The 20374-nt window shown below is 37.8% G+C and overlaps 3 protein-coding genes across 3 annotated transcripts in view; 2 read left to right on the forward strand and 1 right to left on the reverse strand.

Annotated features, from left to right (window-relative positions):
* Positions 1-18490, forward strand: part of LOC132973115 (carbohydrate sulfotransferase 6-like) — a 366303-nt gene extending 347813 nt beyond the window's left edge. The window contains exon 3 of the transcript XR_009672966.1: positions 18382-18490. The gene's annotated coding sequence lies outside the window, so the exon portion shown is untranslated. The remainder of the gene's footprint in view (positions 1-18381) is intronic.
* LOC132973117 (zinc finger protein 3-like) overlaps positions 1-20374 on the forward strand; it is a 260609-nt gene that overhangs the window by 151657 nt on the left and 88578 nt on the right. The window lies entirely within an intron of this gene.
* On the reverse strand, positions 89-20360 carry LOC132973118 (aminopeptidase N-like). The gene is made up of 21 exons (XM_061036376.1): positions 20007-20360; positions 17377-17680; positions 16379-16521; positions 16021-16157; positions 14545-14671; positions 10666-10820; positions 9343-9456; positions 9083-9226; positions 8910-8975; positions 7702-7767; positions 7422-7594; positions 7110-7186; positions 6275-6408; positions 6103-6158; positions 5365-5512; positions 5165-5256; positions 4571-4678; positions 3654-3821; positions 3437-3577; positions 2468-2549; positions 89-524 (listed from the first exon to the last, which is right to left on the reverse strand). Exons 1-21 carry the CDS (start codon positions 20305-20307, stop codon positions 369-371), a joined length of 2892 nt encoding a protein of 963 aa, XP_060892359.1. The 5' UTR covers positions 20308-20360; the 3' UTR covers positions 89-368.

Raw genomic sequence — 20374 nt, forward strand, 5'->3', positions numbered from 1 at the left:
TGTATTTTACATTGAAGGGAAAAAAAGGTGTATACATAAAAATGGCATATATACAAATAAACAAAAAAACAAGTCTTCTCTGGTCGTCTAACTTTAAATATTGGAATTGTCTTTTTAATTTCAACACTCAAGGTTTGATTGCAACCAAACCTTCTTCAACTTCTTGGCACTCAAATACTAAAAAAAGGAAACAGCAAGCCAAAAAAGATCCAAGTAATCATATTATGGATATTATAAACAGTGCAATTTTCAGTTGCAAAGGTGTGAACCTTGTCTTCCTCCAAATACAAATTTTCTTTTCATGAAAAAAGATCATTCTTTAACAAGTAGTAGGAGTTATAATGGAGCTGCAGCGGTTGATGGCATCATCAGGGCTTTACTTCAGCTTGGAACCACTCCAGAACGCCCTGTTTGTTCTCTGCGATCCATTTCATGTTGGCAATGGTTCTCTCAATGGACTGATCCACTGCCAAGGTCCCAGAGCCGAAACCAGTTGCTGCATTATCTTCCTTAAACTGCTTAAGCTGTCAGAAGAAGAAAAAAAAGATAACATCAGTGTTGTAAGGGTTTGTGATGTGGTATTTTGAACACTGGCAGTGGTGGTTAAAATGTGATGTTATATGAAACATACTTAAAATCAGAGTCTTATGACTTTAAGTCCAATATATATATATATAACATGATCGCATGAAGATCACCTGGGTAACTGTAAAAAAATAGATATTGGGCTTACAAGGGATATAAATGTAAATCTATCCAGTATGATTGGCCAGGCTGCTCAGCTCATTTGGATTGGTAAACTTACTCGAAAAATGTACTAAAAACATGCTATTGGTTTCTAACAGACACCACCTTGTGCGTTCGAGAGAGACGCTAAAGTGGAACTGTGAAAAAGCTTCAGGTTTTTGACTTTCAGTGAGAAAAACACAATTGGCATTGCTAGAATTGTAAACATCTTTCTGTAATATCATACAAACATTATAAGAAGGATACACAGCCAGGTCTCAAAAACATGACTTTATGGCAAACCTGTCTAAATTGACAGGTCCTCAAAGGTAGAGAGTTGTCAATAATGGTTAATTATACCCTAAAGCATTTGTCTATTACTACTCTAAGTGGAACCTTAAATTAACTAATTGAGACCATATTTTTTAAAAGCAGACTTGAAACTAGCAATTGACTCAGATGTTTTTTTTTATAAAGAAAAGGAATTGCTAATTTTCCTCATAGACTTCTATATAACCAATCGTTTTTTGTTGGAGTCAGTGGAGTCAGCCCAGGCTGTTGAAAAGAATGAAGATTTAAGGTTTAACCACTGAAACCAAGGGCTACCTCCATGTCACACTTATAGTCAAAAATTGTACTGTTGTTATCTGTCTAGGTTCTCAGCAACTAGACTTGGTTGAAGATCATAAAGATCAGAAGGGGTGAAATGTCTTTAAGATCTACAACCAAGTCCAGTTGCCTTTGAATATAAAGTTGTTGTGTTTGTCTTGTTTGTCTTGTTCTATCTCTCAAGCTCAACGCAGTCACAGCAGACTGCTGTTCATAATGAGTCTGGTTCTGATGGAGGTTTCTGCCTCTTAGGGCGCGGTCACACTGGCCATCTGTACCGTGTTGTACTCAAGCACGATTGCCCCCCCCCCCACTGTGTCATTCCCACAGGACTAACCGTGCCTGAAAGCACGGTTACCTCTTGTACATAACGTCGTAATACAACACATGCACACTTTATGTTATTATGAAGCGTGCTCAGTTTACAAACAGGTGGACGAGAGAGAGAGAGAGAGAGAGAGAGAGAGAGAGAGAGAGAAAAAGAGACGCGCAGTCGAGTCCGCGTCTGCACATCAGAGAAAAACACAGAGAGCATGACAGCTACTTTACTTACTTTGCAGCTTATTTTAAGCCATTTTAATCAGACACAACAATAAATAAATTAAAAAATAAAATAGACGCGCACGGTACGGATGGCCAGTGTGACCGTGCCCTTAAAGGCAGTTTTTTTCCTTGCCACTGTAACTGTGCTAAATGTTGCCAAGTGCTGTGCTTATGGGGGATTAATGTTGGGACCCTGTAAATGATATAAGAAAGAGCACGGTCTAGACATGCTATTTGTGTAAGGTTTTCTATGAATTTCCACTATACAAATAAAAACTAATTGATGGATTGATAGTCTTTCATTGGAACTTCCTTGGACTGTTTCCTTGTTTCTAAAGTTCTTATTCTCTTGACTTAGTCTCTTGACATACAATTTGGGCTTTTAAACAATAGCATAACTTAAGACTTGGTCACACTTGCTGTGATTTACTTATTATTGTATAACATATTAAGAAAATTGTCTGACGTTCGAAAGAAATCAAAAAATGCCTACTAGGTAAAGGTCGAAATGTATTTAATCTAGGATCAAACTTGATCACTATGAAGAAACTTTAAAACATTGTGTCCAAAAATATCCAGAATATCGTACCTGTTGAAGCTCGTACTCAGTTGAAAAGCGCTTGGTGACTCCGTTGATGAGGTTGGAGAAGGAGAATGAGCCGCCACCATACCTGTAAATAAAGCACAGCGTATAATCAGGACCATTTGTATGAATTTTAGAGTGAGACTGAATACTTTTTCCTGTATGTCAATGGATTTTCAACTGTGAGATAAAAACTGAGTTCTAGCCAGGGGTTGGTCATTAAAACTATTTTGTTTTCTAGACCTATGTTTATACTATTCTGTTTGAAATATCAGCTTTTTAAATATCTAGTTTCCCCTGCCTTCATTTCATTTAAATGCTGCTGTTCTGGCCCTTTCCCTTTCCGTATATCCATCACACTCCTTTTGCAGTTACATTACATTCACCATTTTATGTGTCATCAGCTGTGACCACCCTAGTATTAGGTCTTCATGTTTGGATAAATCCCACTGCTGCTCAGGGTGGATGCCAATCGATTACAAAATCCAACCATAGTGTAATTGTCAAAGAGGTGATAAATACTTCTTAATCATGATAAAACTTTTGATATATTTATTTCTTATAACACACAGGACCTTTTATATGCTCTGTCTGTCAACGTTTATGAGAGGGACCAAAGGCCATCTGAGGCAGAGTTTGAATTACATGCCAATGTCTGGTCAATAAAAGTCAGTTTGTCAGTTATAAAAGACTAAACTGTAAAGCTTGCCATTATGTGATTATATGACTCCATGATGTGACAGTGCTACAGTTTGGCATGTGAAAATCAAAATTCAAAGAGTTTTGTTATGTAAGCACAGAATATGTCTATATTCATGAGAACCTTTTACATGGAACTGTAAAGGCCATGCATTTTCAAAGTGGAAAAACTGTGTTGGGAAGAAAACTTGAAGAAAAGACTGAGTTATAGACTTATCCCATGCCCTTCACCCTTTAGCAGTAGTTAGCACTTGTAAGATGTTTGGTTATACTTACTGAGTGAAAATATATGTCCAACGAGACCTGACAAAGTCCCAGGCCAGGGACTGACCAACAACATTGCCAGCAATGTAGACAATGGTGGAGGTGGCATCCTGCTTCCGGATCATGTTCGTATCCAGAGTGTACTCCAGATACCTAAAAATGGTGAGTGTGTACTAGTCAGTGATTGTCAGTTATTTTTGTAGCAAATTGTGAAATGGTATTAACAGACCTGTTGAGAAGCCAGGGCTGCTTTGTGCAAGCCAGAGCATAACGGAGTTTATCAGCTTCAATAGCAATGCTGGCGTCCTTAAACTGGGACCAAGCAAACTCCCACTCAGCAGCATCACCTGCTGCTATGGCATTACAGTACACAGTGGAACGCAGGTTGGGATGGATCCTAAAGAATAATGACATCTTTAGAGGTCAGGAAATCATGATGATGGAAAGGTGATTGTACATAAAGCTCAAATTCTGCTATACAGTCTACTGTTGTGTTCAGGGTTTGCAAATCTCCCAAAGATTAGGTTAGAAATCACCTAGAGAGTGTTATAATCATGATCATTTCACTTCTTTCCAACTGATCCGCAATTGAAAAGATACTGGTAAGTGAAAAGGGAAATCCAGCCATATTTGAAGGTAGTGTAAACAGCCACAGATAGAGAGCTGACATGAGCATTGAACCACTAAAAGTAATTGAAATTACTGTTAGTTAAGAATTTACACCTTTCATCCTGTTTAAAAACTCTATCAAATGTTAATGTTACAAATGCTATACTAACTTTGCTAACTGTGATATAAGATCTAAAGTGGTAAAATGCCAATAATTACCAGGATAACTATGGGTTAAAAAATATGTCTGGTAAACTTGAAACTTAAACATCACCGGAATTCAGCTAAAAGCCTGCTAGCTTGTAATAGATTGTAATCTGTATTCCTTTTTTTATATATTTACATAAAAAAATTGCAATCCATGTGAAAGCAGTGGTATCACCATGATTTATCAGATTCCTAACCTTCATAGGACTTATAAACAGCAACACCCCAGTGCAACTTCAAACAGTGTTGAAGTTTCAAACCCTAAGCATGATGTCACAAACTACGTGTCACAGTGGGAATATGGTCGATTATGTTGATGTTAACACTCACGGGTTGATCTTCGTGTCCATCCATTGCTTGAACCATGTCTTGGCTAGATTTTGGCATTCTTGAAGACCTGATTTGCAAGCCAGGCTGATAGCATTCACCTGGTTATACCTGGACAAAGAAAAAAAAAGAAGGAACGATTGATGACAGAAGACCACACAAAATAGGTGGTGGTTTGAAACAGTGACGTCAACAGGACTTTCTGAATTGTGCTTTTGGTGAAGCCTTGTGACATTGAGCCTTTTCTAGCAGCAAACTCAGAGATATTTATCTACATTTATATGGTTATTGGGATGTTACCAAACAAAAACGTATATCCAGATTTTTTTTTATTAATTATTTGTTCAGGGACAGCGCACAATTAAATGTTATTCCACCAGAGTTAGCTTAAAGCTAATTTGCATCTGTTGTCCCTTAGCAGGTAAACAAATAATACATAGCAGGAAGTACATAATCTAAAATAACAGAATATGTAAAAAAAGTCAAATGTGTAACATTACACTTCATGATATATCACTCAAATTTGAAAGTATAATTTGTTATTGCATCCTTTAAAAAGAATGAGAACATATCATGTCTAAGCGTTTCTGTACTCACTGGTCCATATGTCCAGTGGGTAGTGTCTTCCAGTTGTCAGTTATTTTCTTAAAGTATTCAAACAAAGGGGTGACCTGTTTCTTCAGATATTCCTAAAAAATCAACAAGATAGAGGTAAGGAAGATGGGAAAGAAAGTGAACTATTTGTGTTTTTGCTCTTTTGACTTTCATGGTGTTTTATAGGTGGAGAAAATGCACACCTGCATGACACCATAAACCTCGTTGCGGTCAAACATGAGGTCGAAGAAGTCCAGGCTTCCCAGGGCTGAATCCCATGGCATATATTCCCTCTCTAGGCTCAGGTACTTGGTAGTTCTGAGGGCCAGCACTGTTGGAATGATCTTTGCCCTTTGGGATCAAACAATTGGGAAAATTTAAGGTATATTCTAAACTTGCTCATAATGATCATCATCAAATATTTTCAGAGTGGCAAAATAGTTGTGTGACTTTACTTTAGCAAAGATGTTCTTAACCCTGTTCATGAATGTTTAGAAGATATGACTGCCTACAACAAATTTAATGAGTCTTAATGTTTTGCAGAAAATTCCTGTTGACTTAATTTTTCTACACCTCAGTCACCTCAAGGCCAAATTGTCCAAATTGTTAGCTTTTGCTTGATCAGATAAAGTCTTACTTTAAGAAAATGAAAAGTTGATTGACTTTGCCCACCTTTAGTATTGGCATACAGCATTGAAGAACTTAATTATAGTTTTAAAATAGGGATCAGAACAATAGGTCAACTTTAAAGTGGCCCTACTCTGTATTTGCCCTACTATTCAGTGTCAAAATAATTTCAAAACTGATCCAGATTACATTTTTTGATCACCAACACAAAATGGATAACCTGCTTATAGATTTAAAAAATGGGTTTGCAAGTTCAGAACCTTCTTTTCTATAAACTACTAATCTACCCTTCATACTGTGGAAGAGGAACTCACCTGGCCAAGTTGAAGGCATCATCGATCAACTGAGCTCTGTTGATCACTGGAATAAGCTATAATAAAAGCAAATTATCACCATTACTATGATTAAAACAACTCAGATTTATCATTTTAGGAAAATAGAGATCACTCAGATTATATATCGTCAATCATCAGACAGCTGTCTCACCTGATGGTTATTGGTCAATGTTGTCAGGAGTTTCTCCCAGTTGGCTTCATCATAGTTGACTCTGTAGTAACCTGACACGTTGTGGTTGGCAAGCACCCAGTCAGCTTCTGATACTTTCATTTTGTCAATTGTGGCTACAGAAGAAAGTAGGTGGAGGAGTTACTCATTATTGTTGAAAATATGACTAAACAATGTTAAAGCTAAACACAAAAAAGTTATATGCTTTTACATACATTTTGACTGTTTTTCTTAATTTAAGTTTAGACAAAATGTTTTCACTGAAAAAACGTGTTTTACATTTTCACAACTTGATTTTAATGCAAACAAATACTGTTGTGCTTTCAGCCAAAGTAATGTGAAAAGAAAGACGATGCTGCACCTTTGACCAGCTCATTTCACTTTGAGAAACTCCCAGACAGCTCAGTCTGTAATTTGCGTCTTGTGGCATCAAACATTTACATTTTTTACCGTTTCTTATACTATTAACATTTACCTTTTTCATCTGTAGCAAGTTCCTTTTTCCTTATTTAAGTCAGTGTCTTAACTTTCAATCTACCAGAAGATCCTTACTTCTTTCAAAATAAAAGCAGGTTTTCATTCAAAACAGGAAGTAGAGTACCCTTAGCTAAGAACAGTAAAAAAAGAATAATAATAAAAGCATGAGAAAAAACTGTTCTGATATGATGAATCGCCACTGACTGAACTCTAATGACAGGATACGATAGGATACAACATCATGTTTCCCCATAGCAGTAACAACAATCATTATGTCTACAATGATAGTAATAATTTAATTCATCATCACACTCTCCCATGCTAGGTTTGGTCATCTTACTTGAATTTTGATTGAGCCACTCTGATACCTGGTCTGCACCAGTCTTCATCCACTTAATTGGAACAATCCATTCATAGCTGTGGAATAAACTACTTTATTATCAATTGAACATACAATTTGCTTTTTTGTGTCTTAAGTGTATCAGGAGTAGAACTTGAAATACAATGTAGTGAGGGTAACTGTAATGTTGTATATGATGAGAAGGTTGTATTGCTGTATATTATATATATCAGTAGTAACATTTAGAGAAAAGACCCAAAATAACAAATGTATTGATGCAAAGGAAGGGAAGAACAACTTAATGGCACATACTTGTAAACAGAAGGAGTGGTGACCTCAGAATCTGGATCTAAGAGGAAGTGCTGCTGGGATACAACCCCAGTGGTTGTATTGATTGTTACCACAGGAAAGCCCATTTGCAGAACCCAGGTGTTCATGATCTCATGGACTGTGCCAGGAAGTGAAATGCCACTCCCACTGACAGCCTGTGGATGCAGAGAAAAAGTAAAAATAAAATGTAAAAGTTTGCTGAAAGATACTGGACATTCTTTTGATTAATCCACATTTTAAGACTTTTTAGAAAGGGCCATGCCTTTTCCAGATGGTTCCACAGATCTGTGTAGACTGCATTCCCAAATTGAAATTCCTTCAGGTAGCTCTGCAGGGTTAACAAAGAAACAAGAGACATTGATGAGTTTTCTTTTGTTCCATGGGTTCTGTCAAAATGTTGTGGTAAAGCTTTGAACTGCCCTAAAAAAAACAGAATAAACTCTATAATGAACCCTAAATAAAGTATGAGCAAATCCAACCAGTCCAGCCCAACCCCTTTAATTTTTAACAAATTTTGTTTGAAAAATGTTGGTCAGTAAAAGATAGAACAGCTGAAGAGAGACAATAAAGTCAGGTGTGTTTAAGTGAAAGGGAGGAAATAGCCCCAGGATTGGCATCAAACCCAAGTGGCTTATAATGGTAAGTGCATCTCTATCACTAGAGTGAACCGCTAATTTCCTTATACTGTATATCCTTTCAACTGTGATTGCCTTCCTGAACTCTCTAGGCTCTGCTAACTATGGCACTTTTGATCGTGTAAGATTACCAGCCATGTAATCATAAAAGTCTTTCCTGGGCTGTGGAAAAATAGTCACTTGGTTGAATAGTGTTGTCTGGCTTAAAAGGATATACCCAAATTTTGGTGAAACAGACGATATCACAGCTTCTAACAACCCGCTGGACGCTAATGCAGGTAATGTGAACAGGTATTCCAGGAATAAGCCAAACCCCAGCCAAACTAAAGACATAACAGCTCCCAATGAAGAGCTGGAAACAGTGTCAGACAAAGAAGCCTCCCCTTCCCTAATACAAGGCATGTAAGAGATTATCCGTGAAGACAAGACCACCTCGCACTCCAGTATTCTACTCTGGAATTCCAGTATTTTGATATATATTGCTGAAAGTACAGGTACTTCTTAAAACTGTAACCATAGCATAGCCAGGTTGAGAGGTTGCAAATTGGTATGCTGTCCTGATTACAGACTCGTAGTCATATGTCTATATTGTCTTTATCTTTTCATAAAAGAATAACCAATATAATAAAGCAAATTCATAAATCAAGCATAGCTGTTTCAGAGTCAACTGTTGATATTAGCAACCTGCGTTAGACTGATTAAAGCTACTGACAACCCAAATCTGACAAAGATACAATACACAAGGTTCTTTGCTGTTCCCAATGAAAGGGGAAGATCCACGTCAGCATGTATTATTTTTTCAGGCAACCAATACATATCTCCATAAAGTGCCTACCTGAAGTCCCTTTGTGAAGACTGGTTCTGTCAGGAAATCGGACAACATCCTCAGAACAGATGCTCCCTGAGAATGGGCAAAACAAATTGTAATGTTAAAACATTGGATTGATCTTGGAATCAGAGATGGGAAAAGTGTTCTGCTGCGTTTTAGCCCAGAGTGTATTCGGTTACCTTGCTGTATGAGATGGCATCGAAAAGCTCACTAATCTGTTCTGGTTTCTGGATGTCCTCTTCTTTTGAGGACAAAGGGTGAGAAGATGCCAGGGCATCGATGGCAAACACCCTGTGGACGTCGTTGAGCACGATGAGGTCTTTCTATTAGAAAAAAATAAAACAGCATCAAGACAACTTGCATGTTGCCTTCCATTATCATCCTTCATTGCTGCTCTTTATTGGTTCTGGAGGCCATAAGGTGCAGGAGAAAACCTTACCACGTTCCAATCAGGTTCAGCTTCATCTGCTCCAAGGTACTCGACATAGGATGCAAAGCCTTCATTCAGCCACAAGTCATTCCACCACCTCAGGGTCACCAGATTACCAAACCACTGAAAGGAACAGCACAGAGTAAAGATGTGATGCATATGCCAAGCTAAACTAAAAACAAAAGTAAATATTTTCAGAATGTTAATGCAGAATGAAGATTTGGATATGAGACATAAACAAGACAAGGCTTTGACTCTGCTTCTATGAGGCTTGGTACACTTCTTGATTTAGGTCCTAAGAATTTTGTTTAGTGATTTTCAATTTGAGACCCTAAGAGTAAAGAGTATACAGGTATTTATGTTTTTTCCTTCAAGTTACAAAGAAACCAGTTTCCTGTCTCAATTATGCAGGGATATATGTGACAAAGACTTGAATGTATTGCAATTCAATCAAACCAATGCAAAGTCATACAGAAATTTTAAAATCTCCAAATTGACCTGAAGTTTGCTGGACCTGTGACTTGACTTGGTCATCACCTTTTTAATGTCGGTGCTAGATTTGACTTGGATTTGCCCTTAAGGCCATGTAATTTGACTTTAAACCATTTTTGACAAGACTTGCAAAAGGGTGTTAATTGACTTGATAACCCTGTAGCTTATGCTGCATTCATGTGGTGTCGGAAACATCGGGAAATCGAGTTTCGGAGTTGTAAAATGCACATGAACACCTACTCAAGTTGGAAGAAAAACTCAGAAACTCGGAAAAGAATTAGGGGCCCGACTTCCCAAATTGACGTCAGAATCGTCATCACGAGGGGCAAAATATGTATCGTTAATGTTAACATACTTTTTATTAATTCACGTATTGCACATCAACTTTTTGCTCAAATATAACTTTTAACAGAGACATTTCACAGATCTTCTTCGTAGCATCAACGCTGTTTTTTGCTGTTGTTAAAACATTCCGACTTTCCGAACTGAAATCACGTGAACACACTAAAGTTGGAAGAATGACTTCCAAACTCGGAAACTTGGACCACCCGAGCAGCACATGAATGCAGCATTGGCACGGACTTGCCCTTGAACACTTGACACTTGAAACATGCTTGGATATGACTTGATATCTTCCCTGGAATATTTTCTTATTTACATTTATTCGATATTTATTAAACTCAGCTTAACCTTTTTCTAAAAGGTTATACAGGATCATCTCAACTATATCGTCTTCATTTGTAAATCATTTTTCAAGAAGATTAAACATCTAAAAAGTAAACAGTGAACACCATGTGATAAACATTGTGAAGTGACAGGGTTTGCAACGTTAAACCTTACCATGTGAGCCAGTTCATGAGCAATAATGGTAGCAATTCTCTCCTTGTTGGAGTTGGATGAGTACTCTTCATCATAGAGCAGTGCTGTCTCTCTGTATGTGATAAGACCCCAGTTCTCCATGGCTCCAGCGTTGAAGTCTGGTAAAGCTATCTGATCTGCATAAGAAGATACATTATTTGTGATTTATTACCAGTTGAGTTCCTTTTCAACTGCTTATTACACCTAACAGTAGTTTATCTACACCAGTTTTAAACACATGCCGTATAATAAGAAGAGAATGTAGCCACCTTGACATCAACCATCTGTTTGTGGTGTATCATTTTGAAACCTCGAGTTTGGCTTTTGGGAGCCATAATTAACGATATTCAAGTTGATGAAGACTGAGAAGAGCAAATATTGTCAAATGCTAAATATCAAATAACTGTTGCTTTTTTGTTAGCATGGTGCATCTGTTTTATGATTGCTACATTTTCCTAAAGCATGTCAGCTATATCATCTGGTTTAATTAGGTGTTCACAAGGATCATGTAGCCATGACTTCCTTTCCCATGAGAAGGCCATTGATTACAGTCCTAAAAGCTTACTTGAGAAGCAGGCATAAAGTTTGTGCAGAGAAACTGTGTATAAGAGGTTAACGGTACTAGATGCCTGTTTATAGAGATCAAAATAAGCTAAATAGGACTTGGATGATACAATATTAGGAATAAAGTCATTAAAAACACATTCAGAGTCTATGTATTGGCTAAGAGTTTGTTTGTTGCTGGAGATAAAAGGGCCTTATAACATGGCATTATGGTTAAAAGATCGTTAATGAAAAATCAGGCTTTGAAAAAAGATTTCTGCACAACACATTTTGATGTTGCCACGGTAGTGATGCCTAAATCCCAAGGTAGCCATGTCCAAGGTGGTCATACCCTGCTTTGACATCAATAGTCTGTAAGGATACTAGTCTACTAAATTAACATTATGTCTGTATTGAAGATCACTCTAAACTGGAGAGTGAGACCATCAACTCCTGAGGGGCAGCAGTGCCTCAACCGTACAATTGGTTGTTTCTCAATTCGAAGGATTGTGGATGTATTCCCAGCTCCTGAAGCCCACATGTTGGGCAAGACAATGAAGCGCAAATTTCTACCAGTGCCATTAACATTGTGGGAATGTGTTTAAATGGAATTTGTTTATACTTTACACAGCAGCCTCTGCCATCAGTGTTCAAAGGTGGTGTGACTATGACATGACATAGGTGAAAAATAAACTAAGAACAACCCCCTTTAAAATCAGCCCTAAGAAATTTAGATACCTCAGTATTTGGGTCACACATGATCATAAAGATCTTTGGCAAATTTTCCACCTTTATTATCAAGTCTTAAGCAGGACATTGAGTGCTGGGACCCCTGCCTCTCTCCTTTGGGGGAAGAATCAATACGATCAAGATGACTGTTCTCCCTAAATTTCTACATTTGTTTCAGTGTCTTCCTATTTTTTTTTTTTTTTTTTTACTAAATCCTTTTTTTCAAATTTTTCAGATTTCTTCTTTTATATGGAATAAAAAACAGCCTAGGATAAATAAGAACATATTGCAGAGGCCTCGCACTCAGGGTGGAATGGCACTTCCTAATTTCATGCACTATTACTGGTCAGCCAATATCAGAGCTTTGTTGTATTGGACGAGGAGTGAGGTCACTAACCCCAGGTGGACAGTTTTGGAGGCAACATCTATTGGAGCTTCCTCTTCGATAGCTTTACTTTGTTCTAAACTCCCATTTAAGCAACCAATGACAGTCTTTATGTCAAATCCTACTCTTATTCATTCAGTTAAAATTTGGAACCAATTTAGACGTTCCTTTAACCTTCATGATATGTCACATGCTGCTCCATTATCTAAAAATCCTATGTTTGCCCCATCTCTAATGGATGAGGCTTTTAATACATGGTCAAATCTGGGAATAAGCACATTAGATGACCTCTATATTGAAAACATCTTTTGATCAGTTATCAAATAAGCCACATTTTTACAGGTATTTGCAACTCAGGAATTTTGTAGCATCTAACTCTGATTACTTCCCTCAATGCCCACCGGTTTCCCTGCTAGATTCAATTTTGAAATGTAAAATGGACACCAAACATGTTATAAGCAAGATTTATACACTGCTCAACTCACACAATGTTACTGGTCTGGAGAGCCTTAAGAATAAGTGGGAGGCAGACCTGGGTGAGGTAATTGCAGAGGCAGTTTGGCATAAAGTCTTACAAAGGATTTATTCCTCCTCGATATGCCTTCGGCACGCTGTAATTCAGTTTAAAGTAGTTCATCGTTTGCATTGGTCTAAAGATAAACGAGCTAAGTTTGAAACAGCTCTTGACCCAACATGAAAAAAAACGGGCTCCTGCCACTTTGTTACATATGTTCTGGACATGCCCAAAACTTTTTGGTTTCTGGTGCTCTGTTTTTTGAGACCTTTTCAAGAATATGTGGCACAACAGGCGACCCCTCTCCACTGATCTCTCTGTTTGGTGTTGCCCCAATGAACACTCCTGTTTAATGGGCACCAAACCAATATGATAGCCTTTTGCTCCCTTTTGGCCAGAAGACTAACATTATCTAAATGGAAGGACTCTGTACCCCAGACATATGACCAATGGATGAGGGAGGTCATGTTTCTTGTCCACTCTGAGAAAATCAGATATACTATAAGAGGTTGCACTAGGAAATTCTATATCACTTGGCAACCATTTTTATCTTTTGTTGAGAGGGCTAACAACATAACTATGTTACCCTTTTATTGTTTTATTGTTTTTGTCTTTTTTTTTCTGTTTTGTTTTTGAACGTATTTTATTATTTTCTGTCTGTTATTTATTTGTTTATATGTCAGTTTATTCTTCTTGTCATTGTCTGGCTGCAGGCTTACTGATGATCCAGTGCTCGGGGAATTGGGCATTGGACAGGTTTCTTTTCTGACTGTCCTATGTTTGTGCTGTTGTTGTTTATGTTTTTGTGATATATTTGAAAAATAAAAAGACCTTGATCAAAAAAACAAGAAGCATCTCAGAGATGTTGCCCTAAGCTGGCCACAACAAAGAATGCAGCTGTAATGCACTTACAGTGATTGGCTTCACTTTTGAAAGCAAAGGGCCACATCTACTTCTCATGTACAGTCAATGACGTTGTAACATTTGTTCAAACACATGTTTGGCTTGAATTTGGAAGGGGATTTTTTTAAGGGGGCTGTCATAGAATAAGAAAACGTCTGTCATGAAAGACTTTGCAATCAGGTTATCAAATTATATCCGTTAATAATTGATAGTTTACAGGATGCTCATAAAAAATGAAAACTACAAAGTACAAACATTCATGTGACTATCACGTAAGACTTGTTCAATAAACACTTCAAACGGGATGAAGGATGAGCACTTCATGATGTTTGGATATTGCTGACACAGATGTTTTAATGGTAGTGGCTGTCATTGTCTCAGGAGTCATAGTTTGGTTTGATCATGGAAACACACACCAAGGCAACAGACATGATTTAAAAAACGATAGAGCAGTGAGTGGAGGAAGGAGAGTTAAATCAAAGGAACACATGTCACTTTAACGTGTAAGTAGGTACAGGCACAGTTGGAGAAGCAATAGAAATGCATTTAAGCTTTTCTTCAATGGAAGATATGGGAGGAAGTGAAAACAAAGCACTACCTTAAAAGCAAAGTGTTGTGTTATAGTGCTGTTGTTGAGACATGTAAGGTAAAGGGACTTGCATTTTTCACTCTTTAACTTTCTTATCAGGAAACAGTACCAGAGCAAAAAAAGCCACGCTACTGCTACACCATGCTTTGGCTTTCTATGTAAACTTCATATGCATGTTAACACAGAAACTGGACTTACCAGATTTTGGCAGAGGGTATTCAGCACTAAAATACTTCTCAAAGTACTTAAGGATGGGTCCAGTTTTATTGAGGGCGTATGCTCCCTGTCCAGCATCAATAGCCGGCTTCCGTGCAAAGATACGGATCTAAACCAACATCAAACAATACACTCGTTAAAACAGACAGGTGTTATCATGCACATTTATGTCAGCTTTATTGTCATTTAAGAAAAAAAAAATTTAAAGATCAAAGTCGTACATTTACGATTTTAAAGCTGTAACTTTACTAGAATAAAGTCTTTAATTTACAATATTAGATTTGTAAATCAATTTATATAAGGTTGTATCAGAGGAGCAGCCATTTGCCTGCAATAAAATGATGGCATGAGAACCCTTAAAGACATTTCCTCTGCTACAAAAGAGTTCATTTCCTCCGAGTCAGTGTGGTTCTCTCTCTGGAATAGCCCCAGTTTCACGCAGTATCTTTTCAGGGTCCTGATATGAAAATGTAATGTTGATGTGCCAAAAGAAGTGTGTAGATTTATATTTGTACAAGTAAAGCCCCAACAAAACTAATCAGAAATTTTGAGTCCTTGTCAGACTGTTGTTTTAAAGCAACTCATTCCACAGAGAGTTGATGCTCAGTCAGTCTGTGTTACAGACTACACAAGGAAGTATTTCCGTATTTGTGAAACCTAAACTACACAAGTTCCTCATTTGGTACAGATGGACGCTGGTCTTCTAATAAACTAAAGGCTAAATATACTAAAATAACAACTTTATTCTCCTAAATGTACAAGATTATTCTCGTTAATGAACAACTTTATTCTCGTAAATTTCTGACTTTATTGTCGTACATTTTTACTTTAATCAAGAAATAAATTCCCCTTAATGTGGCCCTAATACTCCTCTGTACTTTTCAGCTAAAAAAAGTCAATTGTATGTGTTTTCCTCATTGTAAATATTTACACATTACATTTACACATCACATTTTTATACCAATGTTATATTGCATGAGCTACCAATCAAGAGTAATTTCATGTGAATGTTAAATAGCTTGAATACAATATCAAATATTATTCTGGTTGTGGTTTCCATTCCATTACACCGTCCTAACAGTATTCCACAACTACATGGCATCACTTGCATGCCATTATATGCTGCATATAATTATGGGCTTAACAAAAAACAAAGTGGAAAACAACTAATGACTAAAACTCAACTATTGGTGTTGACTAATTCATGAAAAACCATTGTAGTTAAACAAAAAAGTGCAAAGTTTCAGGCATATGAGTATGTTTTATGGGATGGTGTTGTGACACATTAAACAGTTTTCTATTTAAGTTATGTAGCTAAAGAAGAGGCATCCCATTTTACCAAAAACAAACTGGTTAATAATTGTTTTGGCTGCGTTATGTTACCCTGTAAGACAATCTACCTGCTGATGTGACTGTCATAGTTGGTTGGCGTGGGGAAATGATGGTTGAGACACTTACCAAAACACCATCAATAGTTTGATTGATGAATCCAAAGTCACTGACAATGAACGCCAACAAGTAGGTGGACATTTTCTCAGTTGGCTCAAAAACTGTGATCTGCACAGCCTGACCGCCCATGGTGGTATTGCTTGACTCTGTAAAACATAATTGGATAAAAAGATTTGTAACTTTAGTTTTCAAGTTTCAATAAGTTCCAAAGATTTCTTCATCTATGTAGTATTATTTTTCTATTGCTTTATCACATACTGCTGTCCATCTAATTCAAAATTCAGATACATTTACTTCTACATTCTCTTATTGGATTTTGTCCTAAACTGGCAAGATCAAGTTGACCAGTGTTGGTTATAAAACGTACCCTTTTCTTCCCCATTGGACAGGGCTACAGTTCCATCCTGGTGGATAAGAGTGATGTGGAAAATAGCTTTCATAGCAGGTTCATCAAAACAGGGGAAAGCCTTCCTGGCATCTGTTGGCTGCATCTGAGTCGTAGCAACAACCCTGACAGGATGTAGACAATAAGTTCAATTTGTAAAATGTATATGTTTTACAAGACACTTACCTAGAAATGGTCAAGTGTACTGGTTTAGGACCAGTTAATGCATGGCATTTAAACCATTTAATATGATGGAGCCACCAAAATCTGTATCCAGTCTCATATGAAGACAAGAAAAAGTCAAATCAGTACAATAAACTATGAGTACATAGACGTATATTTATTTTTTGGTGTCCATCCCAAAAAAATCAAACTTATGTATTTCAATTAGAAGTAAATTATTTTTGCTTGCAAAATAAAGGCTTTTTCCATGTGTCAACACAAATTAGGTGTTGTTGGAACATACTTCATGACCTGCAGTTTCTTTCTTATTCACCAAAGTCTTGTTTGGAACAATCCCCTAACTGGAGTAGGCCTATTATTTTAACCTCAATCTGGTACCCATTGGCAATCAGCGTCTCATAGACGAGATACGCCTCTGGGAATGGATGCCTATTTCCCAATAATTTCAGTCAAGCCTTTTTAGTACAAAGAATATTTTTGAATACTACTGAAATTCAGAACTTGACAATTCATATTGATTTACACACTAAAAATGTGTTTCCTTCCATGTAAGGATTTCAGAGACATTTTTCTGATCTTTTTGGTGTTTTCAGGTGGCTAAACATAACCCAGGTGTGACTGTTTTACGTTAACCATGTGATAGATAGGCTTTCCACTTCCCCAACCTTCACCCTTCATTGCCATCTATTTCCACACTTCTAACACATTGCTGTACATGTTACAGTATGTCTTGGTCTGTTTTTCCCACCTAAAGTGTACTACATTTTCAACGTATATCTGACTCCTCATACACTTACTTTTTCACTCCGTTCTCCATGTATTCACTCCTGTAGAAGCCTCCCAGGTCATCAGCCAGCTCTCCAATGAATTTGGTAGACAGTTGGTACGTTTGACCCTTCGTCAGTTTACTATCCAGCTGTACGACCAGGTACTGGGTCTCAACCTTTAGCCAGGAAGACTTGACAGAGGGGACTTTGCCTCCACTGACTGATTTGAGCGTTGCGAAGTGGTCATTCTCGAGTTTGGTGTAGTTCAGCTTATTCGAGTGGATAAGAATCAGGTCGGTCGCCTCATCACACTGAAACTCTACACTGGAGTCACCTGGAACACAACGACAGAACTTATAATGTGATCAGCTCTGCCAAAAAAATAAAAATTCAACCCATTTGGTTAATTTGAAGGAATCAAAAATTGACGTAGATTTTGTCCACTGAAAATCCATTAAATTATTTATGCACTTCTTTTTACAAAAACAGTCACCTTGAAAAGTGGCTTCCAGAGCCATGTGGCCAGATAAAACAAAGCCAGACTTCTCTTGCTTTGGTTTAAAAAGCAAGAGAGCAATAATGAAAGAGACTGAAATAAAAGCGAATATCTCTTTATGGCCTACAAAGGTAAACGATGACAAGATTGATTCTATACATTTCTATAAAGATTTCTTTAAAGTTGTTTTTAATGTCTGAAAATGTTTTTTGTGAGAAGGTGTCAGACGAGGTGATTAACAACATGCTGCAAAAACTGACTGCATTTACATTTTACACTGCAAAGATTTACAGTGAGTGATACATATGACTGTTAAATAGATTAGGGGGAGATTCATTTTGTTAAAAAATAAATCACAACTCTCGGTAAAGGGCAGGGGCAACAAAGGGTAATGGTTGGGTTCCAAGGTCGTCAATGTTTAAAATATTGTACGTTTCAAAATGGACATTTATTTTGCCTTTAAGTGAAAGTGATGAAACTCAAAATTAAGGAACATTTCAACATTCACTGTACACAAAACCTCTTGTCCAGTTAAAGAGGTCATATTATGCCCTTTTTGGGGTTCGTATATTTAATCTATGTACCTACTAAAGTATGTTCACAATAGCTAAAGTTCTAAAAAAAAAGTGTCTGTTTTCATGTACTGCTGCTCCACCGGCTCACCTCTGACTCTCACGTTCAGAGTCCCCACGTGTTCCAAGTCTGATCTGATCGGTCGGACTGTCGGCTCTGCCGTAATTGGTCGGTCGCTCAGCACAATTCTCAGAAATGTCACGCCCCTTTTACCATATTGGGAATGCAGCCACTTTTGGAGGAGAGCACCTTAGCACTACTGTACTACCGCAGGCTACGGCATATCGTGGGCCTGCTACAGAAGTTAACGGGCGTGCAAAATGAGCTGCTGGGCTTGCCACAACGAGCCAATGGGCTTAGATCAGTGATATCACACTGACAAGACGTCACACTGGCAAACATTTTTCGAGGGGGGCTAGAACCGAGCGTTACATGCAGCTAATGCTGCAGCTAACAGGAGGAGGTAGGAGAAGCCGCGTTTCCGCAGACTTTGAATTTTTGCACTAGATGTGCCTAAACATGCACAGGACACTTGGAAAACACACTAAAGGGCATATAAAACCAGAAAAAGCATAATATGACCGCTTTAAATCAAAGGACCTGTAATGTAAAATGTCCTGTTTTCACAGGGGAATTAAAAACCAGACACATAGAGATGTCTGACCTATCCATCGCCTGGAGCCCCACCCCAAGATCAAACTGATGCTCTTCAAACAATATCATCCGATTCAACGGACAACCTAACCCTAACCCAAAATAATAAGCTAACAGACAGCGCACAGAAATGATAAGTACAAACCTTGTCATATACATAAGCACTGGGCCACGCACCAAGCAGCTGAATTTAACAAGATGGACGGTCAAAAACTGAAAACCTGTTTTAATGTTTTTTTTAGAAGTTGAGAATTTAGAAATGTCTTTTTAAAAGTACTGAAAACCAATGTAAAGTATAAGCATTAGCTCAGCACTATAGGCTTTTACACCAAAGAAAACTTAGACTGTGGTGTTTCTAAGCTCAAAACAGCCAGAAAATGTAGTCAAGAAACAGACAAGTTGAGGCTGTTCTTTCTGCTGTTTTCTCTGAGATGCAGAACAAACTGTTGAGATACGTATGAATTCTTCCAAGCCTTTCCGTTCATTTAAACTATATGTACTGTTAAAGGTGGTATTAACCGTGATCCAGTTCTTTAAAAAAAAACATTTTAACAGCGTTCATCATCAGATCTGAGATGCCTGCGTATGCCGATTATGTAAATCTCTTTTAAAGTGGTCCGAGTAAAGAAAGACTGTGACTTTCCAACACCCCTCCTGTATTTGCTTGCGTAAAGGATTGCTTTAAAAGAGGTCATGAGTGAAATCAGTTTCTTGAATGATGGGTATTTCTTTATGACATGATGTTGAAGCTGTTACTTCTCAACCATATGACACATTTCGATCTCCATCCCTGACAAAGCGATGCTTCTAAATTCCTGTTGTTTTTCATTATTCTTCACCAAAGATGAAGATTTGTCACCCTGGGTAACTGGTCAATGCATACTTTGTATAAAAGAAGACCATCTCACGTTACAGCATAACAAATATTCCACCTTACCAGTAAAGATGTAGAGTCCAGTTGTATCGTCAGGAGTGAGTCGTGGCCACAGGGTGACGTTATAGTGGTCAGGCACCAGGCTCTTGGGCAGCCGATATTTGTCCCAGGGCAAATTGGACGGGGCAGATGTAGTGACGGGAGGTTTGGATGTTGTTCCTCCATCAGTCGGTGAGACCTGATTATTTTTGGCTTTTTCCTGGGAGTAAACAACAGACAGAGCAATGATGGTAGACACGGCCGCTACACCCACGATGGCACCCACTATGCCAATGGTTTTGCTGATAAAGAAACCTTTCGCCATGTTGTCCGTCTGTTAGGAGACCCACAGTGAAACAGCACACGAGAGGGTGGAAGGTGAATGTCTTTAT

Source organism: Labrus mixtus, chromosome 4, assembly GCF_963584025.1.
Source record: "Labrus mixtus chromosome 4, fLabMix1.1, whole genome shotgun sequence".
In the NCBI taxonomy this organism is placed as follows: domain Eukaryota; kingdom Metazoa; phylum Chordata; class Actinopteri; order Labriformes; family Labridae; genus Labrus; species Labrus mixtus.

Excerpts from the sequence above, each read along its gene's own strand:
- LOC132973118 (XM_061036376.1), bottom strand. The coding sequence starts at position 20,307 with ATGGCGAAAGGTTTCTTTATCAGCAAAACCATTGGCATAGTGGGTGCC. Across the intron at positions 16,522-17,376 it reads ATGGAGAACGGAGTGAAAAA|GGTTGTTGCTACGACTCAGA; the intron begins GTAAGTGTATGA and ends ACATCCTGTCAG. Across the intron at positions 2,550-3,436 it reads TGGACATATATTTTCACTCA|GTATGGTGGCGGCTCATTCT; the intron begins GTAAGTATAACC and ends CTTTATTTACAG.